Genomic DNA, 18,526 nt, shown 5'->3' with positions numbered 1-18,526 from the left:
AAGCAGCAAACCAGTGGGCTTCTCAATACTTTATACACACAGTGACTCTTCCCTGGGGATTAGGAGGGGGTGGTGACAGTGCCAATGACAACCAACAGTGCCACTGCTCTCTTGGAAAGCAAGAGCAGGCCCAGTGGAGAAGCATGCATTGGAACTATTAAAAGATGAGTCTGGGCACCAGAAGTCAACGTGAGAGTTTCCAGATGTTCTTGATTTGGGCTAGATTAGATGCTAAAATTTTATTTGTGACAACCTGCTGTGCTGTTCACCTACTGTATTCTTTTGTATGCATGAGACTGTAAGGAAAGGTTCTTTAAAGGATAAAGAATAGTGCATCTGTGAATCTAGCTTTGTCCTGGCATGAACTCCGTGCATGCTTACCTCTATGTAAGGAGGACTAAGAGCTGCCTGCTTGGTTCAAGTGGGTATTTTTGGTATGGATCTTATATAATACATAAAAAACCACTGCACTGCACACACAATTCGAGACTGTCACGAACAAGAGATCATGGACATTCTTGGCCACCAGAGCATTGTCTCAAATCATAAACAGAGCTTGAAGGGAAAGAGACGGGATGGTTAAAGGTCAGAGTTCACTACAAGCAGAATAAGTGCCCATTGTTCTGAGGCCCCAATTTATTTATTGAATAAAGGTCCATAAACTTACTGGAAAATGTGGGTCATGGGGGACAAAGGATTGAAAGCCACTAGTCTATACCTCTGTAGTAGCTGTAGAAAGTGTGTGAGGGCGGTGATATGGACAGACGAGGGGTGAAAGGATTTGGTAGGTAGGACCTGGGGTGCCCCTCACCTCCTCCTTCATGCCAGTCTCCAGCAACAACATGACGCAGGCCTCAATAGGGAGAGCAATCTCACGCCCACTCCTCTTCAGGTGTTCCTCCAGAGGTGTACCGAACGCTGGCTTCTCTGCCCACTTATCTAGAGCAGGAAATAGGCGAAAAGAGCTTTGGCCACCTCACAAATTCTGAACATTTCCTTTCCATAGCACCCAAGGACTCCCTAAAAGACTGAGGGTGGCTGAGGCTCAGGGAGAAAAGAAATACCCACACATCTGGTGAGCTTTTGTCATTTAGCAACTATGGGAGCACAGACATGTGTCAGTCTGGGACAATCACTGGTGGATACAGTGATGTCACATGGCTCGACGTGCCCAAGGTTGATGCTGATGATGGCCTTGGACACTACTACAAGCTACCAACACATGTGGAGCAAGAAGCCTTGCATTAAAACGCAGGCTGCATCTGAGCACACTGGCTTTACTGAAAAGGAATGTACTCTAGTCATGCAAAGAAGCAGTGGCTCATGGGCAGAGAATAAGAAAAAGACTCCATCACATGAAAGCAGGAAAATCCTTGGCATTCCAAGCAGGGGTGTCAAGACCAAAAGAGGACAATGTAAACACAAAGTAGGTACCAAGCTGTGACACACAATACTGCCTACCAATCTGTATCCAATTAAAAAAAAAAAAACAAAAACAAAAAACTGCATTATCTGGGGTTCCCAAGTAGTTTAGGCTGACGGCTGTGCTGATGGCGGCAACAGCATTTATGACTTTCAGGTCACAGGCCCCGTTTCACACACTACACATCTGAGGCAGCTCAGTAAGAATGTGTACAGTAAAGCAATTGGAAGAATTTGGAACACAGACATGCTGAACTAGATAATGAGTTGCTTCGATGGTCTGGCCTGTCTGTGGATCCTGTCTGTGGGTACTGTCTGTAGATCCTGTCTATAGGTACTGTCTATGGATCTTGTCTGTGGATCCTGTCTGTGGGTACTGTCTGTAGATCCTGTCTATAGGTACTGTCTATGGATCTTGTCTGTGGATCCTGTCTGTGGGTACTGTCTGTGAATCTGTCTGTGGATACTGCAGAGATAAATCTAGTGTTACCTGGGAGGTACACAGAAACCAATACATGATCCTGTTCAGCTAAAGAGCATGCATCTTCCTAGTCTGATGGATGTCCCTCCTGTCACACTGCTATTGGAGGGCTGGATCTGGACAAGGCTGTCTAGTGATACTCCCATCCCTCACTTCCCTGTGCAGGGCGGCGCCCCTTATACCCATTCAGAGAGGAAGGGAGACAAACAAAATGCCATGGATCCACAGGCATAAATATAATGAAAAATTAAAATGATGGTAAGAGAGAGTGAGGAAAGATGAGAGAAAGGTGTAGGATGGAAGACAGTGGACAAAAACATAGACCTCAGGATCTGCTACTCTCAGCTCTTTACCCTTGGCCAGGTCCCAGCCTTGGCCCAAGGAGCCTTCTAACAGGAAACTATCTGAAGGATCTGTCCTGTATCACAAGACAGGTCTGTAACAGTTCTCTTGAAGGCTAGATCTTACCTAGACTACTCTGTCCCTTTTACCTAAAGCAATGATGGTCAACCAGGCTCAAAATGGCATGTAATCATTCTCTTTGTGGATACACAGGAGGCACTTGAATTTGCACTTAATTGTCACTACAACATGTCCAACCCCAAGATGCTGATGTCAAACAGAAGACAGATACAAGCTGGAAGGAAGAAGCCTAAACCCTACCCAAGTCCTGTTTCCCATCTGTACAGTCTATGTAAAGCTATGATCCCAGCTCTCATGTTAGCTTAATAAAAAAAAAAAACTTAATTTTTAAAACAGCAAAATATCTTGACAGTTATGAGTTCAATCATAGAGTTTGAATAATCTCAAAAGGAAGTTAGGTGTGAGAGAACCAAGAAAAGTACAGCAGCATTTTGGTGGCTATGTTTTACCAGGCAGAATGCCCCATGGTGAAATGTCCTTGAAGCTGCACAGGGGTCTTTACTGCTACACTGATCACAAGGAATCTAGGACATCTCCCTACACTCAAGCACCAACAAGGGGCCGGCATTTCTGTTCCTCTGTGAACCTGACCAGAGGACCACAGAGAGAACACTAAATGGGCGATCGAGTCCACTAGGATTTGGGATGAGAAAAGGGCCATCTTTCCCTATAAATATGTACCTACCTCATATACATTTATGAAGACTTTAAAGTCAATGACACAGAGCCCACTGTGTGACCTCCAGCCTCTGGGGCAGCCCACTGTAATTTCTCTTTGTAGTGCCTGTCTTGCTAAATAAACTTTGGCTTAAGTTTTTAGTGTCTCTCACTTTCCTATGAGAAGACAAGAACTGAGGACCCCATTAAACTGAAAGATGACCATACTCCAGTCTTCTCTTGGAATGTTCTAGTAAACACCAAGCACAGTATGGCTTAACACTCAATTTAAAGTGTTAACCACAGAGGGAACACATAAAGCTTCTGGCCTAGACAGTTCTAGCTCAAGAGCTGGCCTTCAAGTAACAGGCCTACATGTGTCAAGTACACATAGGAGGCACATAAACTCTTAAGGACTCCCCACTTTCACAGTAAAAGCAACTGGGCTGTGATGGACACATCACACACACACACACACACACACACACACATACACACACACACACACACACACAGAGAGAGAGAGAGAGAGAGAGAGAGAGAGAGAGAGAGAGACAGAGTGTATTGTTAAGATGTGGTAATCAATGGTATAGACAAGGGTCGCAAACACAATTGTTGGGGGAGACAGGTAGAACAGGTCTGTGGGCCAGGCTGGAGAGCTAAGGCTGCAGCACTCTGAGAGCTGATTGGAGGTTTCCACAGAGGAAAGTGTGCTGTGCTGAGATCTTTGAAATGCCCAAGAGAAGCCAGAGGTCAGGTCAGGGCTGTTAAAAACTGACTGGTTTTTCAACAGTGGCAACTGATTTTTAAAATAAATTTGAATGAGATATGGCTGTTTGCGACTTCTGGTACAGACCATCAATGTGACAGCAATTAAGAGACAAAGCACTCAGCGCTGGCAGCAGTGGTTAGAGAAGCGTCTCATAGGAAGTGAGAAGGCAGAGGGACTCACAGGCATCAAGAAGCAGACAAGCACATGTGAGGGAGCTGGCTGGAAACTGAGACACAAGGCAATCAGAGTGCTGGTGGGATAGAAGGGGGTGGAACTCAATGCCAACCACCCAGATCCTAGCCACAGGGGTGCAGAAGACAGAGTGCCGCTCCCAGGTTTCACAGCTGCGCATGAGAAAGGCAGCCCTGGAAGAGGAGGAGGAAAAGGCAGCTTGGGGCAGGTGGCCTCTCATGCTGTTTGAGGTCTGTCAAGTCCAAGGAAGCCCAGACCCACAACCAACTGATGCTTATGGTGCAGATGCTGGTGCTGGGGAAGGCGTCTGGATGAGGGGTTTCTAGAGAAAAAGGGATGAGACAGGGAGGGAGGGAGAAGGGAGGGAGGGAGAGAGGGACGGACCTCAGAAAATGCAGACTGATGAGAGGAATGAATCAAAGGCGTGTGGAGTCCTAACTGTGAAGAGAGACTGAATTAGGAAGCGAACATCAGTAGAGTGCTGGCCTGGGCTGTGTCCAATATCAAGATTTGGAAAAACAGGCTGCTGCCCTTGGGGAAATGTAATTTCCTTTAATACTTGAGTGGGCACAGAAGTAAAACTGCAAAGGGCTAAGGATAGAGAGAAAGGAAGACAAGAAGGTGGAAATTCATTCAGCATCCCTCAGAAAAAGGCGTAAGCCAAAATTAGATGCGCATGAGTTCAAGACAGGAAGAGCTGAACAACCACTCGTTAACTGAGGGGACTGAAGTCACCCAGGCATGGGGACAGGAGGACCTCATTGTATGACATTTCTCTGATATGCTGAGAGATGACTACCACAGAAAAGGCAGGGGTAAAGGTAAGTGCATAGACAGGTGGAGGTCAGGGAGACAGCTTGCAACCAGGGAGGACGTGGCCTGGGACAGACAGCACATAGCCAGGCTCCTCACACCCCAGCACTCCCTCTTCCACTAAACTCCTCTTTGCTCCCACAACTTTCTGTTTCTCTGGAGAAGAACATTGAATGAGGATGACTAAGAAATCCAACTTCTTGCTTATGTTAATCTTCAGTTCTTCCCAACACAGCTCTCACCATTCAAAGACTAGAATGACATGTGCACCTTGTTCCATATGGTGCCCAGCAGTGGACATATCACAAATACATGTTCTCAATGCCCTGAACTTGACAGCAATAGTTTGTCCCTTGGAATGAGGAACACTTGCTGCTGAGACACAACATATCATCCAGGAACTGGGAAGCTAAGGGATTTAGGAAACAAGGGCAGCCTGTCACGCAAAGAATGGCCCAGTAATGAAACACTGCACTGTACCTGCAACTGCTCAAGCCCCTGTTCACTCTGTCAGGGGTCAGGCCGAAGGAGCTCTAACTCTATAGTGCAATGCATCCAGGTACACAGAGTAACTCATCAGTGCTTCCTGAAACTTAGGGGAAGACATGGGATTCTCTAGAGGACCAGCTCCTCACACAATGGCGAACACACACATTTACCCACCTTGTCACACTCAGCACCTGGTCAGACCCCCTGCCTTACAAACCCAATGGCCCCACAGGGAATGTAAGCCCCAGATGTCAGTTCTATGCACTAAACAAACCTAGAGTTCACTCTCTGTAACTGTGTGCCATCGGTCAACAAGTACACACTACAAGTATCTGGGTATGTAGAATGCTTGCCTCACATGTACAAGACCCTGTGTTACATCCCAGTACTACAGGGAAAAAGCTGATCTGTACCAAATTATGTAAAAACCTTCATTTTCTGTTGTTATTTCCAAAACAATATAAACTAACAATTTCCTTTATGTAGTACTTGAGTTATTATAATAGACATTATGTCATTTAGAGATTAAAAACACAAGGGTGTGTGTGAATGGAGGGTGTTGACAAACATTATGCTGCTTCACATAAGGGATTTGCAAGTCTGGGACCTTTGTTCTGGAGAGCCAACCCCTCACAGACTCCAAGGGACAAATACAGTCCAACTCAAACATGACAGGATCAACAACTTCTGACCACGTCTGCTAATAACTTTCCTAATGGTAAGCCACAGAAATGCAATAGCAAGAGCTGAGTGAGAGACTGGGTGCAGGCTTTAACCATCCAACTTGAAAGTAAACAGCACTGTTGGACAAAGGGGCTAAGTGCTTCAGTGGAGCTGTTAAGAGTAGGGGCTATGAACACGGAAGGTTAGAGAGAGGCCTCAACGGCTGGCCTGTCGAATTCTTCCTTGGTAAGTCTGGAATACTTTCTCTAGAACAGATAAGATGCTCCCAATGGAACTGACTGGAAAGGGTAATTAGATAGCAGAGATTTCAAACCAGTGGAAGAAGCAGAGAGGCTGTTTCTCTTTAACGGAAGATGTTGGAAGTGCAATGCTCCATTAGTGTGTTAATTTGAGTTTGGAAGAAATTAGAGAACGCAGCAAGAAGGATGAAATTATACCGGGAAGTGCTAAGCAGAGAGGCTTCGTCCCAAGGAAAGGCATGCAAAGGAGCCAGGGTGAAGAGAACAGAGGCAGAGCGAGAGGAGGCGTCAAGAGACGCACGGGTTACATTACCTTGATGGGCGCGCATTTCGGGAAGGGCCTTTTCTAAGACTGCTAATGCTTTTCTATGGTAATCTGCTTGGGCTTCTAATAACTGAGAACAGACCCACATTCAAAAACAAAAGTAACGTTAGCATTGGATGGACACAGACACAGTGGTTGAGCAAAACTGAAAATGAACTCTTTCAAAAAAGCTTCAAAGATTCAATTTTATAACGTGTTAGCATTCAGTCAAAGGAAGATGCTTACCGTCACAAAGAACTTGCCATACTCCCCTTCTTTGGCCATGAAGTTGTACATGTCTGCTGCGAGTTGATCCTGGGGAGAAGATGCATCAAGGTGAAAGTAGTGCTGAGATTTCTTAGATCAAATGAAAGGAACGACAGGAGCCACAGGTGAAACGCCTGCTGACCTAGTGACAACTGTGCCCCGAAACACAGAAAGCTTTCCGACAGGGACACAGCCCAGTGGACTGGCACTTGCCTCATGAGTGCATACATCGGTAAGACCAGCGCTCCTACAGCAAGATGGTAGACCAGGTAGAAGACTCTGGAAGCCTGTTGGCCAACTAGCTTTGAGTACACAGTGGTGAACAACAGAACCTCCTCAGACAAAATGGAAGAACCAACACCCAAGGATGTCCTCTGACCCCACACATATCAAAAAAGAAAGAAGAGAGAGGCGCCACCAAGGTGCACAAAGTAATATGAGGACTCTCTTATTCAGAAATGCACGTTAGGAGCGACAAATATCCCTTTAGAATAAGTGAGAAAACAAGAAAGTACGTTTCCTAAGCTCTCACCTTGCTCCTAACAAAAAAAGAGGGGGAAAAAAAGAACAGTCAAATACAAAACACATGTGGAGAAAGAGGAACACTTCTCCACTGTTGGTGGGGTTGTAAACTGATACAACCACTCTGGAAATCAGTCTGGCGATTCCTCAGAAAATTGGACATAGTACTACCTGAAGATCCAGCTATTCCATTTCTGGGCATATACCCCAGAGACACTCTAATATACAACAAAGATACATGAACCACAATGTTCATAGCAGCTCTATTTATAATAGCCAGAGCTGGAAAGAACTCAGATGTCCTTCAGTAGATGAATGGATACAAAAATTGTGGTACATTTACACAATGGGGTACTCAGCTATTAGAAACAATGACTTAACCAAATTCTTAAGAAAATGGTTGCATCTAGAGAATATCATCCTGAGTGAGATAACCCAGCCACAAAAGAACAGACATAATATGCAGTCACTGATAGTGGGATGCTAACCCCAGAGGCTCGCACTGCCCCAGAAACAACTCACAGACTGTGTGAAGTTCAAGAAAAAAAGAAAAGAAAAGAAAAGAAAACAAAAAAAAAAAAAAAAAAAAAAAACCATTATGCTCAATCCTTACACACCAAGAAAACGTTGACTAATTCCAGGTTACATCCTGTTTTACAGGTACTTTTTGCTCATTGTAACTAGTAAGACCTTAATGCAGAGTATCAAACCTTAAAAAAAAAAAGCAAAAAAAAAAAAAAAAAAAAAGCCAAGCACTGACAAAAATGTATTTGTATACATTTATGCAAAAATGTTTAAAATTTTTTCTTTTATCTTTGTTTTTTAAAATAAAGTTTAAAAAAAATAACAAAATTAGATCTTTATTCCATTCTATGTTTTGTGATGGGAAAGAGACAGGTGTCAAATTTCAAGCTTCCTCCCATCATTTACTAAAATGAGCTTTCCTCATGTATAAATAAATTACATGTTCAATCACAAAAAAAAAAAAAAAACAAAAAAAAAAAAACAAAACACAAACTAAAGCTGGGGGCAGCCTGTGCTGTCCAGCGTGTTGGATTGTGTACATTCAAGGGTCAGAAAACTTTGTTTTCTGTGCAGTGTATCTTTCTTCCTTTCCTTCCTTTTTTTTTCCTTTTTTTTTGGGGGGGGGGGATGAGAGGACAGGATCTCATGTATCTCAGCTGCAGACCAGACTGGTCTCAAACTCATCCTTTGCCTCTAAAGAGCTGGGAATAAAGAGTGTACCACCATGCCCAACCTACTTAAGGACAGCATTTCTAAGGAATTATATGCCAACAAAGGGAAAGATTGCAGCAATTCATTCACCAGTACATGGAAAGAATTGAGCAGTGTGTATGGGCTGGGCTGAGTGTAGGAAAGAAGATTCTGCCTGCTAAGACACCTGCCCCTAGTTCCCAGTGCCCCAGAGACAAATGCCACTCTTAAACATAGCAAACTGCTAGTGTCAGTTACTTATTTATTTTTATGTGCATTGGTATTTTGCCTGCATGTATGTGTGAGGGTGTCAGTCAGATCTTGGGAGTTATAGACAATTGTAATCTGCCATGTAGGTGCTGGGATTTGAACCTGGGTCCTCTGGAAGAACAGTCAGTGCTCTTAACCGCTGAGCCATCATCTCTCCAGGCCCTGCTAGCGTCATTTAAATATGATTTTTTCCTATTTTTTGTTTCTTTCTTTCTCTCTGAGGTAGTCTCATGTAGCAAACGAGCCTGTAGCCAACGGTGCCCTTGAACTTCTGCTCCTCTTGCTTTCCAGGTCTCAAGCGTGTTAGCATTACCACCCCCAGCCTGTGTGGTTCTGGGACTGAGCCTGGAGCTCTGTGCATCCCAGGCCAGCACTGTGTCTACACAATCCTTCATGAACACAAAAACTACGATGTAACTCTGAGGTATGCTCAGAGTTTTACCTACTGCATTCAGTGTCTAACAGCAGTTTAGAGAGCATCATTTTTGCTATCACAAAGGAGGGGTTATAATACAACATGAACAAAGAAGTCCAAGGTCACATCTAGGAGGAAAAGAGCATTTTTGGAAAAACCAAGAATCGGCAAGAAAAAACAATGTTGAAGCTCCCAAGATCACAAAGGACTGGCTTTTTAACGACCTTTAAAAGCATTTGAGTAAGTGTCCATCTATTTATACGGTTAGACCTGAGGAGAATAATATCATTCAATCATCTAATCAGAAATAGAATTTATAAACCAACTTTGTAGAAACTTAAAAAACAAAACAAAACCAACCCTTCTTGCCTGGAAAGGTAGAACACAATTTTAATACTAGTATTTGGGATTAAGATTAAGAAATCTCTGGGAGTTCGAAGGCCAGCCTGCTCTACATAGTGAGTTCTAGGATAATTAGAAAACCTGTACTATTATACTTCTGTTTTCAGACACAGCAGAGAAGGGCATCAGATCTCATTACAGATGGTTGTGAGCCACCATGTGGTTGCTGGGACTAGAACTCAGGACCTCTAGAAGAGCAGCCGGAGCTCTTCACTGCTAATCCATCTCTTCAGCCCTGTCATGTCATTTTAGTTATAACTTTATATTATACATACTTTCCTCTCTCTCTCTCAACTGATCATTTTAAGTAAGTCCAGTCGAGTTCTCTTTAAACATCCCATTTGTATTTCTTTAGATTTACTTTATTTATACTTAGGTGCATGCATGTGAATGTGTTGTATATGATACGAACATTTGGGTGCAGGCGCCTGCAGAAGCCAGGAGAGGGTGTTCCAATTCTCCAATTCTGAATTCTCTGAATTCAGACCCCACTTGGACTGTTATTTTTTATTATAAAATAATTTATAGTATTAGAAAATAGAACTCTTCAATATCATTCATAATATTCTAGTATGAAGTAGGCAAAACACTGACGAATTTATAACAAACAGACTTTTTACCCACCATACAGAAAACAGTGGGCGGCTGAAAGTCCACCCAGACGGGAGTTCCCATACCTTGCACTGTTCGACTTTATTCCCAGCTTCATCCATCTCTTCCTTTAGAGTATCTATTTTGGATGGAAGCCCCTGAAAGTTGGTTCCTGAAGACTTGTGTGCTTGGTTCCATCTGCAAAACAGAGGAAGAGTCAGGCTAAGAAGGAACTACAAAAACTCAACTAGGATTCAGGACTGAAGAGAGATCCTTCCTGCAGCCCGACTCCCTTGGAGCAGATTCTTAGGGCCTCCCCCTGTGTCCAGGCTCTAAAATTGAAGTACTAGTGTCCCCAAATGGCAGGACCCCTGTAATAGCAAGCACCCTGCGTATCATGCAAACACCACTGCTGGAACACAGTGAAACCTCTGAGGAGCCTCTGCTTTTTAGGGCTCAATCATGAAATCCTTGCCATGAAGCACCCTCCTGCTGGCTTGATCTGGAAGGTTCCTTGTCCTCTGAGAACAAGTCCCTGCTCTTGATGCACCTCATGATGTACCTTTCTACCACTTGAGACCTGGGGCTGCTTCCACTGTAAAAACTAGAACTTCACAACTATGGCAACACTTCAGATACAGCAACAGGGGTGGGCAGATGAGAATAATGGATCTGCAACATTGTTTTTGGTTTTCAAATATGCTTCCTTTTGAACACAGATGCTGGTCTTGTTGAAAATTGAAACACTGAAACTATGCAGACACAGCATGAAAACCCACACTAGCCTGCTGCCTGCCCCACAAATGCCACCTTTTCCCCCTATCCCACTCTTGGTGTGATGCACAGAATGTTTCCCAAGAAGCAAGCAGCCAGTGCTGAGTTTGAGAAGAGCACAGAACTTGGAGTGTGACATCTGTGTGAAGAGCATTCTATCTTATGTAGCCGTGTGACTTGGAGTCTGATCACTGCCTAGGTTGTCTCACCTGTTAGGTGAAGCTGATGAATACGGTCTACCCTGCAGGGCTAGAACAGGGAGTAAAGGAGGGGATAAGCAGGTAATCATGGTGGCACACACCTTTAATCCCAGCACTCGAGAGGCAGAGGTAGGCCAATCTCTGTGAGTTTGATTAAATAGTGAGTTCAAGAACAGCCAGAGCTATATGTAAGACCCTATCTCAAATCCAAAGAGGAGGGGATAGGCACAGTCCTTTGCAGTGCACACACAACAGGTGCTCACTGCATTAGATACCGTTTTCCTTCAAGGACAGCAGGGCCACAGGAACAAGAACAAGCAAATGAACATACAACCACTGCAGTCTCTCCAACACCCACTTCGGTTAACTAAGCAAGTATGACTGTGGACACATGGTAAGAGTCCATGTTGGATATCTGTATTTGAGACGTTGATGCCTGATAAACATCTGTATTTTGCTTAGCCAAGCACAATGAGGGACACACAGGACCTCACCAAATTAACTGGTACACATTCTTTCTTCTAAGCAAAAATGCATGTATTAGGGCATAGTCCCTGGTCTCCCTGTCATGCAGGGTTCTGGACACACACGTATAAATGACAAGGACAGAGCAGAAGCCTCTATCAGAGTACTAGCTCCAGCACCAGCTATCTCTAGGGTATGGAGCAAATCATACAGCCAGCATGTGGGGTCCCAGCCTGTATGTGAAACAGTTCTCTTCACAGAAGCACAGGGCATTTGTACCAACTCCATCCTGGCCCTTCCTCTGCACTAAATGGGAAGCAAGCAGTATTTGCTGGAAACAGAGGGTTCAGTGGGAGAATCAAACAGTGCATGAAGACTGACGCCTGGCACGCCACAAGTCACACAGGCTTGGCCACTGGACCTCCTATCATTTCCTCCACCAGATAGTTACACTGAATCCCGAGCAACTGATTTACACAGTTAATAGGCTGACACTTTTTCCTTCACCCACAACCCTGTAAGTGGGTGCTGATTTAGAGATGGCTCGGTGGTGTCTGAGGAACAACAGAAACGAAGCATCACCATAGGCATGTGCTCCAGAGCAGGAGGTGCTTTCCAAGGCACTCTGGCAGAGATCGCCTTAGCTCACAGAGCCACGGGCTCAAAAGAACTCAAGACTAAGGCTTCACTGGAGCATGCATACACCACCCGCACCTCTCTCCCACTCATTCAATTACTGCTGCAGTGCTGGGGACGGAATAGAGGGTTCTCTGTAGGACAGGCAAGTGCTTACCTTGGGCCACAGCTGCTCTATGCTGTGACAGGAGAGTGAGGTGGGTTACACTGAGCAAATCTGAGGTGCAAGTTAAACACATTCACTGCCTGGCCTTTTATAGGAGTTTGTTGGCCACTGTGATGCAGTAAGAGAAAGGACTGGGCTGTAGGTCCTTTGTTTCTGTTCCCCCATACGACAGGATAAAGCATGTAAATTATGGCTAAAATAAGGGCAGAGCTGCTGGGGCAGCCAGCCTGCTCAGGTCATAGGGGCTCCACTCTAACATTCCGCGAATGGATCAACAGCCCCATGGTCCTGGTTCTTCTTGACCATGGAGGGTTTAAGGCGTGGTGAGACTCTCAAAAGCTGGTAGGACCACAGCTCTGTTATCTCTCAACTCCAGTGTTTTGAGAACTGGGACCTTGGAACTGTCAGCCCCACCCTTTTTGCAATACATTTTCCCAGGAGTAGAACAAACTGCTGTAATTCTTCACTACTCTCTCACCACCACCTTACCTCGCTCTGACTGAATCCCAGTCCAATACCAATCTAGCAAGCTGTTTCCTCTGCTTTTGGATGTTGGGAATCTCCACCTAGAAGGAAAAACAGACCACACAGATAAATCTGGAGATTTTAGCTGAATTCTTCAGAGAGCAATTACCTCTTTACAAAAGTTTTCTTTTAGACACAAACTTCCCTTACTTCCCCAAACAGATGTACATTAAAGCCGCTGATTACTGTTAAATAGGAACACACTAGCCGCTTACTATCTGAGTTCTGCAAGGCCGGCAGCACGAGCACCCACCTCTGCTATGCCGTAGAGTGGGTCCATGATCTCCTTCTCAACAAAGACTTCATGCTGTGAGAGTTCAAGAGCCAGTTGATTCTCAGCATCCCCACAGGTTTCCAGCATCTTCCTTTAGGGACAAGACACCCAAACAATAGCTGTGAACTTGTTAAACCAAGCTGTCATGAGGCTGCTTTCTGCTATGACAGGAACACAGCAGAGTACTACCCAATAAAACCTTTACAATGCTTTGCATGTGTGCTATCACCTAAAATACAAGTCCAGATGTGGGCTTTAAAAATGAAATGAACGGAGACAGAAAGACGATTTACTGATGCTGCTCCTGCCTAGCATATATGAGGCTTTAGGTTCCAACCTGCGAACAGGAGGCTGAAGGGGAAGAACTGACTGTCTCTGGCATGAACTTAATGTGGGTGGAAATAAAGTGTGAACAGTGAGATCATAACTTAAACAAGAATTAGGTTCTCAAGTTAGGTGAGAAGAGTGTTCTCAAAATACCCCGAAACACTTAACATGTGCAAAGGTCACTCCTCACACGTGGTTTTGTATCTGAGTCTAGCCTTAGAGGTTGTGATGGTTTGTATATGCTTGGGTCAGGGAGTAGCACTATTAGGTGTGGCCCTGTTGGAATAGGTGTGTCACATGGGCTTAAGACCCTCACCCTAGCTTCGTAGAAGTTAGTCTTCCATTAGCAGCCTTCACATGAAGATGCAGAACTCTCAGCTCCGCCTGTACCATGCCTGCCTGGATGCTGCCACGCTCTTGCCTTGATGATACTGGACTGAACCCTTGAACTTGTAAGCCAGCCCCAATTAAATGTTGTTCTTTACAAGACTTGTCATGGTCATGGATCTCTTCAAAGCGGTAAAACCCTAACTAAGACAGAGGTGCTTCCTCCAGAGTCAACACAAAAACTGGGTCTCCAGCTTACCAATCTGGGTTCCTCCCCAGCACCATAAAGACAGGGTTCTTGATGGCAGGTGAGGTGGTTGACTAACACTACATGCCGTGAGCGCTGTGCTACTGAAGGTCATACTTCCTTATTTTCCTTAAACACACAGCCGATGTAACCTCAAATACATGTGCAAATGTGTGACCCCACAGACCCCACCTACCCTCCTTTTCCACTGTGTCCCTCCAGCCCTCTGTGAAAAGGATGTGGTGTGGTGAGAGGTGGCTGTCCTATCAGACCCAAGCTGAAGAGTTTGCACACAGCTCTGTGCTCTGCAGCCGTGTGCTCTCAGGCAGCTCTCTTACCCCTTTTCTCGTGTGATGACGAACGCAAGCATCCGTCCTGCCTACTTCCGAGGTTGTTTTGAAGGCTAAGAACTAATAGTTAGAGAGCATTCAGCAATGGCTTGTACACAGCATCACTGCTGTGATGTCACTGAGGAAAATGACAGTACAAGGAAGCAAAGATGGAAACCTGTATGGGTTTCAGAGAAAAAAATAGTGTCTGTGTGTGTGTGTGTGTGTGAGAGAGAGAGAGAGAGAGAGAGAGAGAGAGTATGTTAAGTATTCCAGTTACCCAGATACAATCATTATATATCATATCTTAGACTAATATATATACAATTATATATGGGTCAATTAAAATAAAAATATATTTAAAAAGAAAATATAGTAGGTGTATTAGCACTTTGAAGTTAGAATAGCACCACATAAGCCACACAGTTCAGGAAACGTACTCATCTGAGAACACCGCTTCTGTGCTTTGGTAGCCACACTTGTAGTGATACCGAAGGACTAAAGATTGGCCAGTACTAATTCTGAGGATACACACTGGCATGGGGAGGGGTGCATGTGTTCATGTTCAAGCATGGAGGAACATGGACTGGCCTTTGTGCCTGGCTAAGCTCCTAGCAGACAAGTTCTTCCTTAGCATCACAGCCTTGAGGTATCTCTCCCCAAGGTCTAAGCTGCTCCCTGATGAAAGAGCCTCCACTATTGTGCTCCCAATTGCTATGGGGATTGCCAGATACAATAGCTGCCCCCACCACCACCACCCCGGGGAGGGGGTTCCAGGCCAAGGGCTCTCCAAAAGTACCACTTACCCCAAGAGAGACTCTTCCAGCTGGGCTGAAGCCTCCTGCATGTTCTGGGCGAGAGCTGTCAGAGGAAGCTTTTTCTGGAAGGCAAAGATAAGGTGGCTTATGTGTGGCTTCCCAGTCATTCTCACTGTCTGCTTCAGGCCACTCTGCACCAGGAAGAGGACTGTCCCCATGGTTGTCCTTTAACTAAATTAGTTTTAGGTGTCTCGAACATGGGGCATGCCCAGCACATGGCCGGTGTCCCCACACTACTACTGTAGCTGCTGCTGCTGTTGTCACTAATTAATCAGGTGAGCAGAGTCTGAGTATGCTTGTCTGAAATCTTGGAACTGGTGTTTTATATTTTTAGAATATGGAACAGGTGCAATGTCTTTATTGACTGAGTATCTCTAATGTGAAAATCTAAACTGTGTAATGGTCCAAAGTCTGCATTCAAAAAGTTTCTGATTTCAGACCATTTTGGATTTCAGATTTTGTTTTAATTTTTAATTAAAATTCAAAATTATTAAAAAGAATTCATTCACTTGGGGGGGGGGGGGGATGCCTAGACCAGTACAAATGGGACTCAGCTCATCAAGCATGAAAGAAGCACCTTTGCCATCCAAGTCATTGTGCCAGCCCATGTTTGTTCTTGAGACAGGACCTCGTGTCTCCCACGATGGCCCTGAACTCTCCATTTGTATTTAAGGGTGACTTTACTGTTTCCACATCCCAAAGTGCTAGAATTATGGGCAGGTACTGTCACATTCTCTCTGTGTGGTGTTGGGGACTGACACTAGGGCTTTGTGCATGCCTGGCCAACATCCTACCAGAACTAGAGCCCCAGCCTCTGGATTCTAGAGTTTCAGATTGTGTTTTATGAATAGAACTTGCTCTCTAAATAGCATCATAAATAACTGTAACAAAATGGTCAACTGCAAAATGTTGGCTAGAACATTCTTAAACTGGGTCTTGATTTGGCTATAATCCTAAAATAGTTTTAAGTACCTAAAATATCTAAGCAAGTTTTGTGGTGTTTTAAAGAATGAAGCCGATCATTTTCCTATCAGGGATTTGTTCTTAATCATCAACAGGATCTTCTGACTGGGGGTGATGTGGCTGGCTTGGATCCTCAAAGAGGGTGGAAGTGCAGACCTTGGTATAAATGAGCAACACTAGTCAGCACCTTTATACCATTGACTGGCATTATCTCAGAGTACATGTTGAAGAGGCCTGGAAAGTAACAGAGAGGATGCTTCTAATGATCAGTGCTCAAAACACGATGCTTTCATTCTAAAAAACCATGTCATTCTGCCTCCCCAGTGAGAAGGACATTTATGTCAGACACCACCTGTCATCTAACTTGCCTGCTTGCACTGGCTTGTGCTACTTGGGAGGACTTCTATCCTGGAAAGTACCAACAGTGCTGGTTCTGGAGGAGGGAGGAGATCTGAGACAAACTTTACTCATGTTCTTTTGTACATTCTGAATTAGTTATCCATGAGGCTGCAGAGATGTCTCAGCAGTTAAAGGCACTTGCTATACTCTTCTAGAGGACCTGGGTTTCATTCCCAGCACCCAGAAGGAGACCACGGCTGGCTGTCATGCTGTCAGAAAAGAAAGATCTGAGCATAACTAAGGATAAGTCACAGTTCAGGTAAGCTCCTTTCAAAGAGATGAAATGTAAGATACACAACGTAATCGAGAAAGACAGACGTCATGCAATTCTAGAACTCCATGAGTCTCTGAGGGAAAATCACAAAGAACCTATTTTAAATCAGTACCACTTACGATCCCACTTGTGGTTTCCACCCCTGACTCAACAGCCCTGTTTCCAGGGACACATAAACAGAGAAAGTCTGCTGAACAAATGCGCTTATTAACAACGGTGCATCTAGCCACACTGAAACTCCACAAGGAAAGAGCCGGCTTCCATTCATCAGGAGGAACTGAAAGCTCTCCACTGGTGACTGTGTGCCAACGACAGACAGGTGAGTGAGCCTAGCTGTGCGTGGAGGCTCTCAGAGCTGACAGCTGCCCATCTCTCTTCCACCCTTTCCTGCTTCTTCCTGTGGTGGAGCTATTGCTTTGCCCTTGGGAGCTCTGCCTGTGTTTCCTGGAGCCCCTCTGCATGTTATATGCTCTCCTGAGGACTCCCTGTCTTAATCAATACTGTCATGGCAACTCTTCGTGTCTCTACTCAGTCTTTTCTTTGGCACATTTGCTTCAGGTTTTAAGGGAAGACTAAGTCATCCAACATTTCAGAAACTAAGACGAAGTCCCTTTCTCCTGCTGCTATGTTCCCTCCACCAGCCACTCTCCTATCTACAGCTCAGCACTGAGCAACTCAGGAAGCCTACCTGACTTTGCTCTCTGTTCTCAGCCCTCCCTCTCATAGCATCCTATTTATTCAACATGCTGCTTTACAATTATCTACTGGTGGCACCCATCACCCAACCGGCCCATGAGCACTCTTATATCTCGAGTGCCCAAACACAGTAGGCATTTGATAAAAATCCAGTTTGTTTTTAATGAAGAGGTGTGACAGTCGAGCAGCAGAACAACAGGACGTGGCTGGTAAAGAACAGTGTGATATTTAGGGATGATTGGGTATTATGTGGCTGGACTGCAGTGGGAATGAGAAAGGAACACAGAACTGAGCATAAGGGGATTAGAACACTAAAGTTTATGTCATGCTAAAGAGTTTGAACTGCATTCCAGGCACTGGCAACCAGCAGAACCCCTGAAGAAGTCTCAGCAGCTTTTTGGGCACCTCCTTGTGTTCAGCTCAGCCACCAGCACCACAGAATATGCAGCATTTTCCCACCTTGGCAATGACTCTGACAAGCAGACTGAAGACTGACTATAAAGGATGAAAACTAGAGTCAGGAAATGTGGTTCAGAAGAAAACCAAAGCAGGATGAGAGCCCAGACAGTTCAGGTATTTATGACAACCAGATCTCACCTTGAGGAGAGGGTAGGGATGAGGCAGGGGTAAGGAATTTTAAAGACGCCCACAACAAGAACTACAAGGCTAACCAGTGAGACAGCTATGGGAGGATGGAGAGCAGAAGGTCAGCAGAGCGGAAGCCAGGCTAGAGCAAGAACAGTGGGGACAGAACCAATGACATCAGTCTCTGAGAGACAGACCAAAGCAAGCATTCCTGGACACACGGGTGTATGCAAATGCCCACTAGCTTTACACAACTGCAAAATCCTGACCATTATGCAATGGAGGGAAAACTTTGTGGTCAGGTGCCCTGTAATTAACTGTGGGAAGCTCAAAAGGGTGACACAGTTATTTGCATACTACTTC

At 44.8% G+C, this 18,526-nt stretch overlaps 1 protein-coding gene across 5 annotated transcripts in view; it reads right to left on the bottom strand.

Moving 5' to 3' along the window:
* Window positions 1–18,526, bottom strand: part of ARHGAP17 (Rho GTPase activating protein 17) — an 85,197-nt gene that overhangs the window by 26,092 nt on the left and 40,579 nt on the right. For all 5 annotated transcript variants that reach the window (XR_013974956.1, XM_080913564.1, XM_080913566.1 and 2 more), the window contains exons 4-10: window positions 15,235–15,308; window positions 13,178–13,289; window positions 12,889–12,965; window positions 10,245–10,356; window positions 6,723–6,791; window positions 6,486–6,567; window positions 812–939 (exon numbers count right to left, since the gene is read on the bottom strand). Coding sequence is in view for 4 of the 5 variants with exons in the window: in XM_080913564.1 (XP_080769690.1) it covers window positions 812–939; window positions 6,486–6,567; window positions 6,723–6,791; window positions 10,245–10,356; window positions 12,889–12,965; window positions 13,178–13,289; window positions 15,235–15,308 (654 nt within the window). In the remaining variant the exon portion in view is untranslated. The remainder of the gene's footprint in view (window positions 1–811; window positions 940–6,485; window positions 6,568–6,722; window positions 6,792–10,244; window positions 10,357–12,888; window positions 12,966–13,177; window positions 13,290–15,234; window positions 15,309–18,526) is intronic.

The sequence above is a fragment of the Micromys minutus genome (genome assembly GCF_963924665.1).
Source record: "Micromys minutus genome assembly, chromosome: 2".
Lineage (NCBI taxonomy): Eukaryota > Metazoa > Chordata > Mammalia > Rodentia > Muridae > Micromys > Micromys minutus.
The sequence above is the reverse complement of the archived record's forward strand: the minus strand, read 5'-3'. Positions and strand labels throughout refer to the sequence as shown.